The 20,419-nt window shown below is 45.6% G+C and overlaps 1 protein-coding gene across 2 annotated transcripts; it reads left to right on the top strand.

The window, feature by feature from the left end:
• Window positions 1-448: 448 nt before the first annotated feature.
• On the top strand, window positions 449-14,179 carry LOC119179280 (acetylcholinesterase). Of its 2 annotated transcripts, none has more exons than XM_075868097.1 (10): window positions 449-650; window positions 1,502-1,641; window positions 2,520-2,666; window positions 4,092-4,234; window positions 5,485-5,710; window positions 7,529-7,741; window positions 9,438-9,604; window positions 10,508-10,754; window positions 11,496-11,689; window positions 13,745-14,179. In XM_075868097.1, exons 1-10 carry the CDS (start codon window positions 569-571, stop codon window positions 13,851-13,853), a joined length of 1,668 nt encoding a protein of 555 aa, XP_075724212.1. In that variant the 5' UTR covers window positions 449-568; the 3' UTR covers window positions 13,854-14,179. The 2 variants fall into 2 exon arrangements, with proteins under 2 accessions (XP_075724212.1, XP_075724213.1); XM_075868098.1 differs by having other exon boundaries at window positions 564-657.
• Window positions 14,180-20,419: the final 6,240 nt, after the last annotated feature.

Here is a 20,419-nt window from a genome sequence, read left to right as displayed (position 1 = left end):
AGTCGTATGTGCCAACTTCAAGCTCGATTTCATACCACAAAGCAATAATATTGAAGGCAGAACGACATTCACAACTTTAACACAACATAGCAGTCATGATCAATAAACATTGCATATAACATGCGTTAGTGTTGAATGTCAGGGGGAACTTAAAGTAACACCGAATGATGCCACCACTTCGCCCAATCATCATCATTGACTTCGTGTGTATGCCGTGATTTCCTACTATTTATTTCATTTGCATATTTCCTGATTTTCGGGTAACGGACAAGATGGTGATTCTTCGCTCGCAGCCAACTACGCTCCGCCGACACCGACGCCTAAATTTCTGCGAAACGAGCTCTTTGACGCAACCGCGTTAAAGCTTCCCGATTCGAGACCCACCCCTGTCAGTGGGTATTCGCCAAGTGTGAGGAGAGGAAAAAATTTTAAAAAAATCAAACATGGACACCTGACGGCGACTACTCCGTCGCCGCCGACTACTCGTAGGAGCCCACCGGTCGGTCATTTCAAAATTCTGCGCCGCTCGTCATGTGACCGCTCGGAAACTGAGCCACTCTGTCGGCACATGCAGTTCGAAATTCAACGCACCCGCTTGCACAAGAGCTACCAGATCAGTCCTCGAGAAGTGACGTTCAGCATTCGCGATGGTAACCAGTAAGCGTTTTCTAGACTTTTCTGTTGTTTCAATTATTATTACCTTAACTTATTGTGCGGTTAGTTTGCCTTCTTGCTATGGTGCCCCGCTTATTCTCGAGAAACACCGCGCCGCTGATACCAGGAAAATTGAAACAATTGAAACCCCTTTGGCCTTGAAAAGTCATCTTCGTTGAAAACATCCCTATGGAGACATTTTATACGACACGTGTAACACATATCCACTGATTGGTTCTATAAATCTCACAGAACTTTCTTATTCGTCTTATATAGTGTCGTTCAATGTGTTTCTTATCTGAGATTTTTTCGTTTGTGTTTGGGCTTGTAACACACATCTTGCATCTGCAGCAGCAGTAGTGGCAGGAAGAAATTTCAAGCCGAAGAGTATCAGGCCATTCGAGACCTTTTTGCCTTATTACTAACTGTATATGCCTATAGACCTAGAAATTTGATGGCTTAAAGCCACGACGTTTAGTTGTGAAATGAACTGGAATCTTCACTGATCCGCCGGTTAGCACATAATGGGGACCATCTGTAACAAGCAGTATTTACCAGAAGCGATACGTGGAAACATTTCAGACTTCTTTTACATAGCCTGAGAAGGATCGTTATAAACGACAGTGTAGTATGGCAAGATGTTGACAATAACGTGTTTTGCATGGTTGCGTGGTTAGCCGACGCGTTCGCTCGCACTTAATGCTATGCTCAAAATTTTATGATTTCGTCACTCTTCTAAAATATACAAAATCAACTTGCTTCCCTGTGCCAGTGAGAAAAGGAATTGTATATCGTCATGGCTCGGCGCCAGACATGACCAACGAGATTCTTTTTCACCGTTCTGCAGGTCTACGACCCCTTCTGGGCGTACTGTTCCTGACCCTGGCTGTCGCCACCTTGCCCGCCGCCTCGGCCCACAATGGCAAACACATCAACAAGACTAAAATCGTCAACACGACACTCGGTCTGGTACAAGGCTTCCGTGAAGTAAGGAATTGTCATTGTGCTGCGTTCCAGTATGCGGCGTCGTCCAATGATGTTGATTAGCTAGAACACTATCTAAGGAAACGATTGCTTGCGTATTGGTAAAGTACAATTCCCCTTTCCGGAAACGGCTCCTCGACCGAGAGACGGCGCTTAGTAAACGAGCTAAGGTGGGAAAGGAGAATGCGGCTTGAGACGCCACCTTTATATTGCCGCACCAAACACTAAGACGTGGAAGAATTTGACAGCGTCTGCTAATGAATGTGTCGTTTATACTCTGTATAATATTGAAGTATATTGTGATCTGTGGGAGCCATAGACCTAACCTTTATAAACTTTCATAAAGCTCAATCGAGGCAAGGCTGCAAAAATACGAAAAATACATTTTGAAAGTTGTGACGTCGCGTGCAGAGATTTCTGCGCGAATTTTTTTAAAAAAACTTCAACCATAATATTTACTTCTAATAATAAACTTGTGGTGGTGACACTTACGGCATTAGAGTTCTAAGAGTACACTTTATCGATGTAAACCAAGCAGTTGTTTCTGTTTAGTGATATTTTAACATAAACTTCGGGCTTTTACGCCTCTACGTTGTCTTCATTTCACGCTCAACATTCGCACCATGTTTAGAGAATGTTAGGGCTTGAGGTTCGTTAAAGCCGCTCCTGTATTTTTTCCCGAGGATTCCCCGTTTGTTTTTTGGCAATCAAGAAACAAAAAAGAAAAAGCCAACGACCTAGATACCCATCCAAACTACGGTCGATCTCCTGCATTGGGTATCACCCATGCTCCGAGAATAACAACAATAGACATCTACTGGAATGGCTCATACGCGGAATGCATCTCTCTAAACCTGTCGTCATTTACGCCCATCGTGCAGGTAGTTCTGAACAAGACCATCCACTTCTTCCTGGGCATTCCGTTCGCCAAGCCTCCCGTTGGGCGACTGCGGTTCCGCAGGCCGGTCCCCATCGATCCTTGGACCGACGTGCTCCGTGCCACGAAGATGCCACCCCGGTGCATGCAGGTGAGGTATCTGAACGTCTCCGTGGATGAAGGGAAATAAACGTTTATTCTCGGAACAGTGTTTCGAGCAATGCCCAGCGTCGCCCTTTGGTGGGAAGGCGCCCTGCAGAGAAACCCCCTGTCTTCGACTGCCCACTTGACCCTGGCGACGAGTTGTCTCCGGTGCTCCAAGTTCTCGACAGGAAGCTTGACTTTCCACGTTTAGGTTAGGTGGTCATCGTTCGTTCATCCTGCCTAATTTTTTGTCATCTTCACTTGAATATTGCGGGTTGCATGACAGATACAATCAAGGATCAAGTGTACCAGGGTGCCCGGTACGCTGCAGAGCGAGTACACGTAGCAACGCTTCGTTGGGTACAGGTGGTGTATTAATGTTCCGTGTGTGCACGTTTTGCTTGGCAGTCGTCTGAACGTCATGTGCTATGCTTTTGCCAGTTTTGGGTGCGGTGGAGGGTACAAACTCGTAGCTTAAGTCGGCAGTGTTCGAGTAGCGACGAATAGGTGTTCTGCACAGCCTGCGTCTTTTCTTCAACCACACGTCGAGTATCCAGTGGGTGGTGGGCAGCCCGGTTTACGTACTCGCGGCCAGTGGCGTGAGTTGATGTTTTTCCCGGCATACCCTCGCGCCCAGGCACCCATAAGACGCAAGTGAATGAAAGCAGAGTTCCTCACCATTTCAAGACATTGAGTAAAACTCTATTAGGGCCAAAGCCTTCCCTCTGTTGAAAATTTGAATCCCTGATGGCGTGTCGAACATAGAATGGTACTAGAGGGAGCATGACCAAGAGACATGCGATGGCGTAGCGTGATGAGCTCTTTTGAGGACCTAATGTGATATAGATATGTAATAACTTGCTCAGGATGTCATTGATGGTGTAATCCGAAAAGGTCACCCTTATTGCATGCAAAGACGGCGCAGTGCTTTTATGCGAGGACGTCAGCAGGATGACACACGATGCCGTAAATGAAATTGTCCTTTGATGAAGGGTGGGTCACTCCCTGGTGTAGCGCAACAACACCTCACCTGTAGAAATATTCAAGAGGAATAAACTATTCACTCTACAGGAAATGCAAATCTACTTTAATTAGTCTCTCTTGAGAGCACGCGATTTGCCCTGTCGTTTTTAGCGCTTGGTGCAGAAATCGCCATGGTCACCTGTAGCATTCTTTGAAGACGATGTCTACCCAACTAACTTCTACACGTACTCTCTGACGATAATCTATATGCGGGGCATAATTGTTTCCACAAGTGTACTTACGCCCAACTGGTCAGGACTGTCTCGTAGATGGCTGATGCCAGCTTAATGACGCGTACGGTCAATTATCTCTGCCTGCGCCTTTCCTCGACACGTAGCCAATCAGCTCGCACTGAAACTGACATGTCCAAGAAGTGACTGTCTCTCATTACGACACTCCTTGTTTGTAGCAAGGCGTGCTGAGCCAAGAGGACTGCCTCTACCTGAACGTGTGGACGCCGACCATGAACACCTCGCGGAAGCTTGACGTCATGGTATACTTCCACGGTGGAGCGTACACCTTTGAGAGACCGCTGATACAGAGGGACCTCAGGTACGTATTTTGATGGCTAGTATATTTATTCAGTGTGTCAAGGGCCACGCACATAATAAAGGGAAAGCCTTAGAAGCTTCAAGAAACGCCAAAAGTGACTGCAGAAGACGGCAGTGTTAGCATGAGTGATGCAAAAGATCACCGTCATGTGATAACGTCACCATATGACGTCATTTTTACGTATTATTTGTGAAGCCATGATTACGTCACGATATGCCGTTATGCGATGACGTTATCACAGAACGTCGTCGCTTGGTCATAGGCACGCCGATCGCGGAGACAATGTAGAACCACGCAAGGTGCAGAAATATCCACAAAGTGGGGGGAAGGGGGGTGATCAATACGATCGACTGAGAAGAAACAGTCCCATGGCCTTCACCTTCGAACCATCTTAGGCGAATGTGAAGCAAACTTGCGACTTCACTTAATAGTAGATGTCAACTTAATTTCCGAATTTCAATTATTTAAATGCTGGTGGCCAATTTTGCAGGCAGCGAGGACCAAATCTTAAACCATTCAAAGGGTGCAAGTTTGGTCCCTGTGCGCGGCGTGTTATTCTTTGGTCCGCATTATTTTCTTCATAATTCTGCCATAATTAGTGTCCAAATGTTCGCAGAGCTTACCGCTCTTAATAGTAAAGTATTCATGGTGCTCTAAATTGTGAAATATTTTTTAAACGCTACAAATAACAAGCTATTTACATTCCATGGCGTTATTGTTTGTTATTTCTCATCAGTATTGTCGGAACAGAAACGATATCTACCATCAAACTATCAGTTTATTTGTTCTCGTTTGTTTGCGACTTCTTATACATACATACATACATACATACATACATACATACATACATACATACATACATACATACATACATGACACGCATACATACATACATACATACATACATACATACATACATACATACATACATACATACATACGTACATACATACATACATACATACATACATACATACATACATACATACATACATACATACATACATACATACATACATACATACATACATACATACATACATACATACATACATACATACATACATACATACATACATACACTTATCTATAAACCATGAATGGCGTACAAGGAACCCCCAGTGACGGTTGTCCTCCCATCTTCTCAGGTAACGCTTGTGAATATCGAAAGCCACACCTACGCATAGCACGACGTGCACGCTATGGGTACGAAGGCGTAAAACGCGGGTGTTTCTATTTCGACGGGGCAGGTACATGACGGCGATGGCCGACGTGGTCATGGTGAAGATGAACTACCGGCTGGGAGCCTTCGGCTTCCTCTACGGTGCCCTCGAATACGCTCCGGGCAACATGGGCCTCTATGACCAGTACCTGGCTCTTCTGTTTGTCCTCAACAACATCGAGCTCTTCGGAGGTGACCCGAACAAGATCACCGCCTTCGGCAACAGTGCGGGTGCCATGTCCATTGGTCTAATGGTAAGAGCCAGGTCATGCTGTGCACTGGGAATGCCAAGCTTCATGACTCTTGGAAGACAAAATGGTCCGAAAAGGCGAACTTGCAAAATTATTTGGGACGGCATAATCGCTTAACAACTATGCTTTAACATAGCGTCTATACGGGTACCATTTACTTGCCCTTTCAGCTGGAGTGAACGCTCTGCTTTGGCACAGCTCGCCCACAAGCACTTTCACCCTGCCCTCTAAGCTAGTAATGTGGCAACACTATCCCTATAAGGCGAAAGGACCTTAGAGGCCAACTCGCGATGTAGTTGTCCACCGGCTAAGTTAGGTAAAAGTGTTTGTTATAAGGCATTAACTGTGTTAGTTTCGTTCTTAGGTACACCTTCAAAAGTGCGTCAGCTCCATGTGTCAGGAGCACGAGCGTGTAAAATGGTACTGTTTTAGATGCGGAAGCATCTTATACTCGCGCCTTGTAGTGCGCCGTCCGCGCCGTCCGCGCCGTCCGCACCGCTTCTCGAACATTGGACAGCTGACGCGCGCGCATGCGCCGTCGCGCCGTCGCCCACCATCTGTGCCGATCGCGCTTCTCCTTCGAGAACATTCGACAGCTGACAGCGCATGCGCCGTCGCGCCGTCGCCATCTGTGCCGCGCGCGCGCTTCTCCTTCGAGAACATTCAACAGCTGACAGTGCATGCGCCGTCGCGCTGTATATATACTCAAGGTCGGCGCTCGCTCGCTCAGTTGCCGCTCGTCGGTTGGTTTGTACGGCGCGTCGACGTCTAAGGTCGCGGTGAAATAAATTCCAACGAATCCACAAACACAATGATCGACGTCCCTTCGACCAGCGCCGTCCTTTCGCATACGTGTGTACGTGTTCACTCATTTAACACCCCCTCCTACAATCACGTTAACCAATTTAGCCATCGACCCAAGTAAGTCGCAATTTAACACCCCATTTCACACCCACGTTAACCAATTTAGCCATCGACCCAAGTAAGTCGCACTTTAACACCCCGTTAACCAATTATATGCTCCGCATCCTCCTCAGTGTTCCCCCGAGGGAAGCTGCGGGCAATTTTTTTTAGTGCTCGTAAGTTAACCCACGTCCGCTTTCGATATTCGTTATCTTGATACATTATTCCCGTTTCTGCATCTGATCTCTTAACCTAATATACTAATTGATTGATATGTGGGATTTAACGTCCCAAAACCATCATATGATTATAATATACTAGGTGTTGCTCAATATACTAGGCGTCGATAGGCTTTAGGAACACTAAGAAACGTAACGTTTCCTGCTCTGAATATCAATCTGACGACAGAATCAAGATAAATAAAGAGAGCATATTGGCTCGCGGGATGAATGGGCGTTGAGGACATCTTCGTCGAAACCGAGATTAAAAACGAGCGTGGGCAGCCATGTAGTGAGAACTCGTGTCAAACAGTGCAAAAAAAAAAAACCAGCGTGGTTTCAAAAATCAAACACATGACAAAAGCAAACACACCGGACAAGGTGTTGTCCCGTGTGTTTGATTTTTGTGGCCGTGCATTTTCGCTCTATTTAGCTTCAGATGAAGATAGTTACGTTGTTATTCGAATGACAGTATGACGCTTTGCGATAATACCTCGAAAGCAGCTAGCACTTGACCGGGTAGATTGGGGGATTATGGGAAAGGCTTGCTCGGCAGGGAGGCGTAGTCAGATTGATGATAATGACGATGACGACTGACATGTCTGGCAAATATGAGTATTTAGGTAAAAGACACCGGGCGGGCGCGTTCATTTCATTTCGTTCCCGTACAGGAAGCAATCGCTATCGCCCTTCTTTGCAGGCCACGTCACCACTGACTCGACACGTCATCAAGCGTGCCGTGATGCAGAGTGGCAGCCCATGCGTGTCCATCATAGCGCGCGAGAACAACACGCTGCAGATTGCTGACAAGCTGGCCTACCTGGTCGGCTGTGCTGTCAGAGGAATGACTGTAACCACCCACCCGCGACAGATCGTGTCCTGCCTGAGGCGCATCGAGGCAGACAAGATAGTGGTGAGCTTCATTATTCTAGAACGCATACACTCAGCCCTTCCTAAAACGACACATGACTCACAATGTCCCAATGTCACAATGTCGCATTTGTATGATAAGACAATAGGGCCACAGCCATCTCCTTTTACTTCTCAGTCGACGTATTTATCCATCCCCTCCCACTTTCCGAAAACTTTCTGTACCTAACAAGCCTTTGCACTGCCTTCAGAGTTAGTGGTATTGCAAGCTTTTTTTCACCTTGTCCGTTTCCCAGCTGCCTCCACGATGGCCAACCTATGACCAAGCGACGACATCGTGCTGCCTCAGTATGTCATAGTGACACCCGGTGACGCCACACTAACCTCGCTGTAAAATCACAAGTGTTGACAATCAGTGTTGTCACCAGAACGTCATGTGGTTGTGCCATCCCATGATTATTACTTCACATCAGTCGTGTTGTTCATGCCACCAACGCGGGACGCAAATGGTCAAACTTTTTTTCAGCACGGAGAAGAATTTTGATTTTTGATGACATAATACGAATGCGTTGCAATTTAACAAACGGAACTGTGGACGCGCCCTAACAGTTTTATTGCGAAAGAATAGAATCTCGGCTGGTGTTTGCCGTCGGCGTCGCCGTCATGTCATATATATATATGTATATATATATATATATATATATATATATATATATATATATATATATATATATATATATATATATATATATATATATATATCCTGATGAATATATCCTTCCTGATGAAGGCCAGACTCTAGGCCGAAACGTCGAAATAAACCACGTTGTGACCGCTCACGGAGGATCTACTAGACTATATATATATATATATATATATATATATATATATATATATATATATATATATATATATATATATATATATATATATATATATATATATATATACGACTTGCTTGGCCACACATCATACCAACGTTCGTCCGTCCTCTGGCACGCTAACGACGGGCTATTCGCATTGCTATTTACATACACCTTTTGACGCCGGTGATACGCAGAGCACAGAAGAGCTTTCTCTTTATAACCAACCAGATATCACTAAGAGTGCGCCATAAAAGGTTGTCGACCTGACTTTAAAGCTACAAAAAATGGACACGTTATTTTCTCCCGGCGTTTCGCATGTTAGAGAGTAGTGTTACATAAAATAATGAACCCCGGTAACTTGTGGCAGTTTCAATGGCACAGCTGCCTCCAGCTCCTCACGATGTCCAGTTTCGCGCTTTTTATGGTAAAATCTTTAAATGCCTTATGCAGAGACAACGAAGTTTAACGAAACTTGACGACACTTTGCGAGACTTAGTGAGGCACTGAGCGATTTGGCAATATCTGGGCAGAATGTCGAATAGCGCTGTGGCAAGATGACGCCATCAGTGATGTCATCTCATTACGCCAATGTGGCTCGACTGTCCGCTATCATTTGCGACGCGATTACGGTGGTGCTTACCCCAAACCACGAGTTTGCTTCGTGAAAGAAGTACCGATTTCGAATGTAGCACTACAATTGGTGAAGATCAGCAAGAAACTTAAAATGTCGACGAAGAGAGGGAAGGTTGGCGAACGTAACTGGCCGAGAAGGTTATCGTAACACTATAAATATGTCATCATAACATGCGCCTCCACCTGTCGTCTCCTTAGGGCATAAGCTTAAGAGACTGTACTTATATTGAATCTACGCAGGACGCAACAACGGTTCTCTTTGGCATGCTCAGGGTGTTTGTCCCAGTCTTCGGTGACGAGATGCTCCCTATGCACATACTGCCGGCGCTTCAATACGGCTTCTTCAACAAGAACCTGAAGCTGCTCATCGGCATCACACCTGACGAAGGAGCCAGCATTCTCAGCACGTGCGTGAAACATCTCCACAATCTTTTCACTGCGTATCTAGGTCTACACTAGCTTCAAAGGCATTACTCGAGCCTTTCAGTCAAAGACTATCCTTAGTCTTCAGACCGTATGGACTTTGGTTCAAATGTACAGAGTTTGGGTATTTAAATTCCAGTGATTTAGTGTAAAAGGCATAAACACCATAGAGTGTTTCAGTCCGAGGTCTCCTGTTTTGAAGCCACGAAGTTTGTGGACTTGAAGTCACAGCTATAGTGGAGACGTTTGAGTGAGACTTGTAGCCGTTTCGTACAGTCGGTTAAAATGTAATTATCCAAGTGTAATCCAGGGCTTTGAGTCACTCTTACATACATACATACATACATACATACATACATACATACATACATACATACATACATACATACATACATACATACATACATACATACATACATACATACATACATACATACATACATACATACATACAAACATACATACATACATACATACATACATACATACATACATACATACATACATATTTACATACATACATACATACATACATACATACATACATACATACATACATACATACATACATACATACATACATACATACGCACATACATACATACATACATACGCACATACATACATACATACATACATACATACATACATACATACATACATACATACATACATACATACATACATACATACATACATACATACATACATACATACATACATACATACATACATACATACATACATACATACATACATACATACATACATATTTACATACATACATACATACATACATACATACATACATACATACATACATACATACATACATACATACATACATACATTCTCGTGTAAGCATGTATTCAAATCAACCTGCCCAGGGCCTATCCGCAGTTCTTCCGGCGCGAGAGCCACAGCAAAGTCTCCAACTCCGAGATGTTCGAAACGTGCAACCGCACGTTTCTGCACAATTTCTCGAAGTCGCAACTACGCCGAATCTTCTGGAGCTACATGGGCCTGCGGGGCCACACAACGTTCCTCAAGCTGCGCAACATCGTGTTTTCGTGCATAGCCGACTACTTCTTGGTCTGCCCAGCACATCACTTCGCGCGGGCACTCAGCCGAAAGGTGAGGATAATATACCTTAACGGTGTCGCGTTGGTTCCAAGCAGCTTGTAAGGCATAGGAAGGTACAAGAAAAAGAAAATTGCCATAGATATGCTTTTAGGTAAAAGTTGCAAAAGAAATTCATATCAATTCCATCGGAGAGGAAAGTTTTCTAATGGATGAAACATTCTGCCTCATACGGGATTTGAACCCGTAACAAGCACAAACTGGTCTCGGTCGCTCTAAAATCAGAGCGCACCAGGAGGCTCGTAAGTCAAGTGCATGGTTAAGTGATAGGTACGTTAGCTACATTTCCTTCAGGTCGACAACTTCAGCCGTGCATGTCCTTAGTGGTCTACAATCGGTATTTCTCCAGCTACGGTACCATGCTGCAGCCCAAATTGTGTGTGTGTGTGTGCTGTGTGTGTGTGTGTGTGCTGTGTGTGTGTGTGTGTGTGTGTGTCTGTTCGTCCGTCCGTTCGTCCATCCGTTCGTGCGTTCATCCGTCCATACTCAGAGTCTTCAATGGCATGATGTTGATGGTTTTACTTGCAGCAACAGCTGGCTGCAAACGTGCCTTGTAGAGCTGTGTGCCACCCAGCGGCACACTTAAACCATCCATTCACTTTGTTCTTCCAGTACTCAGCTAACCAGTACTTAGCGAACACCAAGAAGCTTTTGGACAAATCAGATGCGTCTTTTGAAGAGCTCTTCACATAACCGCACCGCGTAGGTCCACCCTGAACACGTCCATGCTTGCAGGGCGCTGACGTCTACTTCTACCTGTTCGCATACCGCACCAAGAACTCGCTCACGCCACCGTGGATGGGCGTTGTGCACACGTCCGAGCTGTTCTACTTGTTCGGCGAGCCCTTCTCGACCTCGTGGTACACGGACGAAGAGCGAGCGTTCAGCCGAACAATGGTCGATATCTGGAGCACCTTCGCCAGGACAGGGTACGAATTGAAATACGGGTGATAGTTGGTGATGTAGCTATTGAGCAAGTTGAAGAACAGCCCTCACACCATGCGGACTCCTAAGAAGAGACAGACCACAGCGCTGTCTCGCACCCTAATGTTTATCGAAAGCAAGTGCACAGAAAGTATCACCCTGCCACCTTCGAATCGATGTGACCACTCTGAAACAAAGAACGACAAAACAGCATCCATATTCTTAGGTTCTAACAGCATCTATATTCTTATTCATCCATACAGCATCCATATTCTTATTCTTGGGTTCTAACCGTCTATAGTATTACAGCGCAGCTGTGTTGTAGCATTATTGGGTAACTTCACAACGATGCGACCAACAAAATTTGCACAACGCGTGGTCATTTCAATCCTGCTACGGAGCCATAAATATCCATTCCATAAACGCAAACCTTTCAAAAAGAAAGATTTAGCATAGAGGCCCAAAAAGAGAGGTGGAAGTAGGCGGAAACCCTCTGTCTCCTCTCGAATGCGTACAGTTTAGAAACCATTAGTTTATCAGCTGAGGCACTTCACGGCAACAAGACTTTGCAGGTTTTCTAAAAAGGCATGGCATGAAGACGCCACAAGTGTGTGGATGAAAAAGCGCTTGTCTGAGTAAAGCTTTGGGATCAAATTTTCGCCCCCTGCTTGTTCTCGTAGTTATCGGGGCGGCACACTGCTCTCCCATAGTTGAGTACGCAGTACTCGAAATTGTTTAACACTTTTTTAAGTGCGAAGCTCCTTAAGCCGTGGGTCGTGCGCCCGCGATGTATGCAGTAGTAGCAGTTGTAGTCGTTGTCGTAGTAGTATAGGTACCCACCTCTCGTTTAGTCCTTGGAATGTCCACTGGATGGCGGTATTTCTATATAATAAATATATAATGAAAAGATGTGAGATGGCGGTACTTAGAGTGTTGACCAGACAGACAGACAGACAGACAGACAGACAGACAGACAGACAGACAGACAGACAGACAGACAGACAGACAGACAGACAGATAGATAGACAGATAGATAGATAGATAGATAGATAGATAGATAGATAGATAGATAGATAGATAGATAGATAGATAGATAGATAGATAGATAGATAGATAGATAGACAGACAGACAGACAGACAGACAGACAGACAGACAGACAGACAGACAGACAGACAGACAGGCAGGCAGGCAGGCAGACAGACAGACAGACAGACAGACAGACAGACAGACAGACAGACAGACAGATAGATAGATAGATAGATAGATAGATAGATAGATAGATAGATAGATAGATAGATAGATAGATAGATAGATAGATAGATATATAGATAGATAGATAGATAGATAGATAGATAGATAGATAGATAGATAGATAGATAGATAGATAGATAGATAGATAGATAGATAGATAGATAGATAGATAGACAGACAGACAGACAGACAGACAGATAGATAGATAGATAGATAGATAGATAGATAGATAGATAGATAGATAGATAGATAGATAGATAGATAGATAGATAGATAGATAGATAGATAGATAGATAGATAGATAGATAGATAGATAGATAGATAGATAGATAGATAGATAGATAGATAGATAGATAGATAGATAGATAGATAGATAGATAGATAGATAGATAGATAGATAGATGCACAAACGCTTCGTCCCACCGATCATCGTTCTCCCCATGAATATGCTGTGATTTTTTTCTAAACACCTAAATTCTGGCCATCCGCATGCAGCTCCGATAAATGATCTTGCATAGTTCAATGAATCACTAACATACTTTACCTGAACACAATTTTTAGAGAAGGTAAACTGTATACACTTAAGTTTTCAACAAACAAACGAGCTCAGCTGTGGCGTAGTTGACCGCAGTAATGTGAGGAATCCGCCGGCGTTCACAACCGCTTTCCCAACGCAATGCTAACACATGTACCGCTTAACACGCCCTTAATCTTTTCTTTATAATTTTATAAGATATGCTCAATAAAGCACGTTTGTGAAGCAATACACCAGTCACTACGACTCCGAGCAGTCTCTGTATAATTTCAGGCAGCCTCCGAAGAACCTGCACTGGCCTAAGTACCTGTGGAGCCGGCCGCATTACCTGCGGCTCCAGCCGCGCAATTTCCTACCCGGCCGTGGCCCCCGTGACGAATAATGCAGGCTGTGGCTCAAACCCGGTGAATGAGGCACAGCTCCGGTCAGCGCATCCGGGGGTTACACCGACAATACGGCGCCGCAACAATGAACGCTTACAGCGTCCGTTCAAAATGCCGAATGAACGCTGTTCCATAAACGCTCCCAGCGTCTGCCTATTCCGCCAAATTGAGAAGTAGCGAAACGGTAACAGCACCGCGCACCCCATATAGCATATGCATAAAAACAAGGATATGTCATTGTGTCACTTTTAGTAATTTAGTCTCCGCAGCGCACTGCGACAACAATATCCCCTTGCGGTGCTTCGTACTTTGAAGGCAAAATACTTACATGTTCTATTAAACACGAAAACGGACCATCAGCTTCAGAACTATTTATGAAAAAATTATCACGTGATGGCGGTGCCCCACGGTGTCACAGATTGTAATTTTTTTTTTGTGCAAGCAAGAGGCAGCTATGACACCACATTAGGTGGCGTCACGTGATCACATAGTTGCCTGGTTAGAGGTAGGCCAATTACGAAGGCCGTACAAAACCAGATGGCACGAAAACAGTTTGCAATGCCTCCGATCTCAGAGACAGTGCAACACTCCGATAGGTGCAGAAAGCTTTCGTAGCAGGGTGGGAGAGGATGCATACATTAACTGTGAAGAAAAAAGAGCGGATGGCTCTCAAGTTCGATTCGTATGAGGCGAATGCATGAGCAACCTGTAAGTCTTGTCGCTATGACTTATGACAACTGTGGCAGCTGCATAAACAGCGATGCCAAATGTAGCTTTTCTGTCGTCGGGCAACGAACGTAATCACGTGGCAAGACAGCTTTGCGAAAAAAAACAGGTACTAGCGTGGTTGCTCTGCATATCGTTTTTGTTCCTCGTTTATAATCAGCACGCGTAGTTCTCGACAAACGGCGTCCTGCAGAAAAGCAAGCCAACTAGGATATGTAGACCACAGTCCAGGTGGGTGACGACGCTACTTCCCGAGTCAAGATGTAAAAATGTACATCTGGCCGAAGGCTGTTTTGTTCTGCGTGAAAGTCACCGGGTAGTTGTAGATGACCGCGTCGAGTTCCTCCTAGGCCGATGCGAAGCTGTGGTTGTTCTTTCGTGCTGCGCATGCGTGGAAGAGAAACAATCGAAGGTAAATTCGACGGCAATGAAATTTGAAACAGTCGTAGCGTGAATATAGCATCACACCGGAGTCCTTTGCGCAAATGTATTAAGTGTAGCTATACATTACGAAGCACAGGATAGTCTTCTTGCTTAGCTTCATTACCTGCAAGATATCTGTGTGGCCCCAATGCGACGTCTTTGTTAGGGTACGGCAAGTGGTACCACGTGAGGCGCTACGGAATGTACGCCCAGCGTGGGCGTGGGAATGGTGGCGTGTTGGCCTGTACACCAGTGAAATGTACTTCTAATGCATATTTACCCCCAGAGACATTTCGAAGGAAAACCTGCCAAGACCGTTCCTTGACGCTTCGTAGACCTTGGACACAGCAAACTCTACTTCCATCTTTCTACCCTTACACGCTAAAAATCTGGACGGATGACCCACATCGAAGACTTCACTTCATATGACGATGATGATGGCCTAAACGAATGTTTCTCGGTCACTCTGGGTGATCGGCCAAGAAACAATTATTTAGATAGTGGATCACTAACTTTGTATGAACGAACTTCATCTTTTGCTTACGCACAACATTTGCAGGAAAATATGCAAGGCCAAAGAATGGCTCAAGGAAAAACGGTGTGCGTGAAGTGGCATAGCATTCGTAAACAACTATTTAAAGGATGTACATTAAGTATTAAGATAAAGAGAAGTTGAAGCTTTTGTAAGAAGAGCGCCGGTGTCTATCTCAATACCTCATCACAGTTGATGAGTTTACGGAGTCCTCCATTTATAATGAACTCAGCAGATCCCACGTACCTTGGAAATCAATGTTATGTGAAGCCTGTGAATGCAAAGTGAATGTGTTTATTTTTTTGCGAGTGAGACGTTATGAAGTGGCACTAATTAGATGTACAAAGTCACGCGCACTTACTTTAGAGGAGCACTGACATCAAATTTACTGATGTCAAGATTTTTGCGTCAACGAGTAGCTATCGACCCCCTAGTAGCGATTCGCGACCTAAAACGCATCTGAAGTACAAATGAATATCTTTAATATTGATTTATATATCTGCTATTTACCTTGGTGCAAAATGGGTCAAAAGCCCGCAAAATTGTAGTGCTGGCAGCGCTACCTCGCGGCCACGTCGAGGCCGCTGCACAGCTGATGCTGCTTGCACAAAAAAAAATGGTGACGTCACGCACACTGGCATTTCGTCTGCTAGGAGCGCACGTGCAGTCTGTCATGCTGTGTCTCTGATGATATAGACTAAAGCCCCTGTATGCGTTTTCCGCCGGCTAGTTTAAGTAGCGCCAACTCGTTCTTCCCCTCTCCCTCTAGCCCCTGCCTTGAGAAGGGGCCTGAACACAGGATTTACCCTGGAGCAGCTCGGCGCAAGTTGAAGCGAGCAAATGCGGCTGTTGTTCTTAGGCATCCAGTCTCTCTGACCATCGGCGCGTACGAAGTCAGCCCACTGGCTGCGTTGGATTCGATAAACTTTTATTCGGTCCTCCAAAACACAGATCACTGTGTTGCGGGCAGCTCCCACGTGGGGACTGAGATGCCAAGCTCCTCAGCCGCCTCGCGGGCTCGGTGGACAGCCCAAAGCTGATCTGCCAAGGACGAGCTGCGGATTGCCGCCTCCCATCTGGCAGAGGTGATGTTCGATATATGAGCAAATCTGGTGCACTGCCAGAGCACGTGTTCTAATAAAGCTATTTCCTCACAATGTGGACAAAGATTACTTGGGTATAGGTCAAGATCCGCCAGGTGGCGTAGGGTGGTGAGGACGTGCTCACATCGCTCTCCGTTTTATGAAACGCTTTCAGGCGATAATTTCATTCAAGTTTACTTGAAATGTGCGTCATCGTTTTTGTGAAGTTGCGAGGATTCGAAGGACACCAAAATCTGGGACCAGGACCAGCTTCACGAGAAACAATCAACATTTGAAGACACGACGTGCACGAACGCAGCTCACCGTATCACCGGCTTCGGTCGGCGGTGCTGGGGCGCTAAGCCGTGCGGGATGCGGCGACGGGTGTGTGTGCGTCGACTGGCTCAACACCATTCTACCGAATTTCTCAAACATTTTCTGACCGATTTAGAAGTCGATGGTGAGTCCCATTTAACCTGCCTTTCGGACTATACGCCTTGCGCAGGGGAAAACGGAGGTCGACCATTCCCCTGTATTTACTGAGCATGCATGCATAAGGACGCCTAGAAATTCTTCGTCTAGATGGACGTCGACGAAGACCATCCCGGCGCATCTCTGGTGTCGGAGAATCAACCGAACGACGCGAGTAGCGTCCCATCAAATGAGGAACCAAGTAACGACGCGCGAGCGCCCAGTGCCGCGTCTCTCGATAACAAGAACGATGACGACGCGGGTGTGACTCTTACTTGGACGGGGGACGGCTGACACACCGTCCTTTCCCGCAGAAGAAGAAAGAACCATAAACAAAGCCAGAAAGAACCCGAAAAGGGAAGAGAGAAGAGAAACGAAAAGTCAGCAGCCCATCCGCCTGTCGTCGCAGCACTGGACAGCCAAGTCAAGCGGGAGTTCCAGCGCAGAAAACGCCGAGGTCCGACACCCCTTCCAAAGGAAGACATAAAAGTTATCCTGAGGCCACACAAGGGCCTCACAGTGAAAAATCTATTTGGATCGGAGCTCTCTATGGCAGTTATAGAGGCCTGCCGGAATAGCTTTGGAGGAGAAAGTTTTTTGCTGCGGGTCCACCCCGGATCGAACATCATAATATTGTCCACGCCAAACGAACAAGTGTTGGGCAGGCTGAGAGAGATCAAATAATTGAAAATCAGAGGACAGATTCACCCCTTCAATGCGTACGTGGCCGACCCAGAAGACGTGCTGCGAGGCATAGTTCACGGACTACCACCTGGAACCACTCAGGCCGACCTGATGGCAAACCTACGAATACGGACACAAGGGGTGAAGATAGAGAGAGCCAGGATGCTGGGCTCTTCGAAGTCAGCAATAATAACTTTTAAGGGTGACGTGCTCCCCAGGTGTGTATATTTTATGGGTGCAGAGGCGATCTGTTATCCATACAAGCCTACCGTAGAGGTTTGCAAGATTCGTCTATCAACTGGACACCGATCCGATGTGTGCCCGACTCCGAATGCCAACGTGTGCTCCAAGTGTGGGACGTGTGATCCTACTCAAGGACACGAATGTGCCCTGAACTGAGCCATATGGGGTGAAGAGCACGCTACAGGAGACAAATCGTGCAGAAAGAAACTGAAAAATGTGGCTCCCCGAAAATCACGAGTGGAGATGCCTCAAAGACAAACAGAGTGTACCTACGCCGAGAAGGATTTCCCAGCAACTTGAACAACACCAGCAGAAACCTCCTTGTTGGTTCAGCTCAGAACGAGAGGAAGCGACGCTCCAGAAGCGGCAGACATCTAGATCCAGCTCAAGATCACGATCAAGATCGAGATCAACATCAAAGACCCCGCAACAGCGAAACATCAACAAGCCTGCGGAGGCCCCTGGCAAGCCAAACTTGAAGAAAACACCGAGCAGCAGCTGGCAAACAAGCTCCGCCCATGCCAGGAAAGAAGAAGCAGCAGCATCAACCACTGGCCTTAGTACGGAGGACGTACAAAACAACAACTAAACAAGGTGAGCTGGGCGAGTCCAGTGCCTCCCAATGTTCCGGTAAACGATAGCCCCTAGTATAGGAAAATTCCAGAGGAGAACAAAAGATTAACACAAGAAATCAAACAGCTTCGAAATCAAATGGCTGCGGAGCGGAAAGTGTATAAACTGACCATCTCGTCAATGGAAAGCAAATTAGAAAATGCAATTAGGAAAATACAAAACCCGAGTCGGTAGGCAACCCCACTTTAGCCGACATGAAGGACAGCGCAGAAACGAGCGAGGAAACGATAGACGAAAACTCGTTCGCTACTCAATCATAAAGCAGTGAACTAGTAAAGCAAGTGCAGACGCAGGTTCAAGCAAACAGGGAAAGCATAGCTACTTTTCATAAACTTCTAGCTGATTTCATGGCGGAAATGAAAACTTTTGTTGTAGAAGAACTGAAAATTCAGAGGCAGTATGTTAACGATGCTGTGGGAGGCTTGCAGAGGGCACTAAACAAACGCTGTCTGTCCGCCCCAGTCATTAACAAACCATCCAAAGCGGACCGTGACAGCATGGATACGACCATGCAGCATGGCCAAAAATTATACAAAAAGTGTAGAACATTTAGAGATTTGGCAGTGGCACTGTCGCACTTTTCACAAGCGCGCCGCAGCACTCCAAAATTACATGAACTTGGTATCAATTCAGCCAGACGTAATAAGCCTGCAGGAGGTTGGGCCCAAGGTAATAAAACTGCAGGGATATTATTGTTTACAAGATCCAAATTATCCCCGCGTCGCTTCGCTGGTCAGCAAAAGTATTGCAGCAAAGGTTGAGCACCTAGAAAATTTGTGGATAAATCATCAGATAATTACCCTCCTTCCTTTGAAGAGAGGCAAAGTGAAAATTGTAATAATAAATATATACAGCCCTTCCAAAGATAAACACAAGGACTTTGGTGCACTTCTTAAAGATGTCGTCGGCATTGCAAAGGCGAGAGATCGACTAGTGGTATTGGACGATTTTAACGTACCCAGCACCACCTGGGGTTATTCGAGAGATTCCCCTAAGGGAACGCGTCTCGAACACGCCGTACCCAAACTAGGATTGAGCTTAATTACTCTACCCACAACATCTACGAGGCTGGGTAACAGCGTAAGTCGAGACACGTTCCCAGTTCTGGCATTCACACGTAATATTAATGACCCTAACTGGACAAACCTGGAAGAGAATCTCGGCAGCGATCAATAAATAATCATAATTTCCCTGTCAACTCCAAAACTCCGTAGGGTCATAGGAGACGTGGTGATCACTGACTGGGAAAGGTACAGATGAGGTGATCCCCCACCTGACTCTGTACCGGAGTCGATTGGGGATTGGTAGAGTACTTCATCTCAGTTCACAAAGAAACATCTAAACGTATCGCAAGAACAGCAGAGACTCCTGCAGTCGACAGGCACCTGTTCCACCTGTGGAAGAGCAGGCGGCGTATGCTGAAAAGGTGGAAAAACCAGCGGCTCAACCGGAACCTTCTCCGCAGAATCGCTGCTTTAGGAGAGGAGGCAAACCAATATGCTAACAAAATTGCAACTGAGGGATGGATCCAGTTCTGCAGTTCACTACAGGACACTCTGAGCACTGCAAAAACTTGGGCCATCCTAAGGAACATGCCTGACCCAGAAAAATCTAAATCGGCCACGAACAGAACACTACAACGAATAATGCATGATTTTCCGGGCACAGAGGAGAAGTTAATACAAGCACTTAAGAACAGATACATAGGAGAAAGTACCGATAGTTGCAGTATTGAAATGCAGTACACTGGTGCGAAAAACGAAAGACTCGA

This window comes from Rhipicephalus microplus, chromosome 7, assembly GCF_043290135.1.
Source record: "Rhipicephalus microplus isolate Deutch F79 chromosome 7, USDA_Rmic, whole genome shotgun sequence".
Lineage (NCBI taxonomy): Eukaryota > Metazoa > Arthropoda > Arachnida > Ixodida > Ixodidae > Rhipicephalus > Rhipicephalus microplus.
The sequence above is the reverse complement of the archived record's forward strand: the minus strand, read 5'-3'. Positions and strand labels throughout refer to the sequence as shown.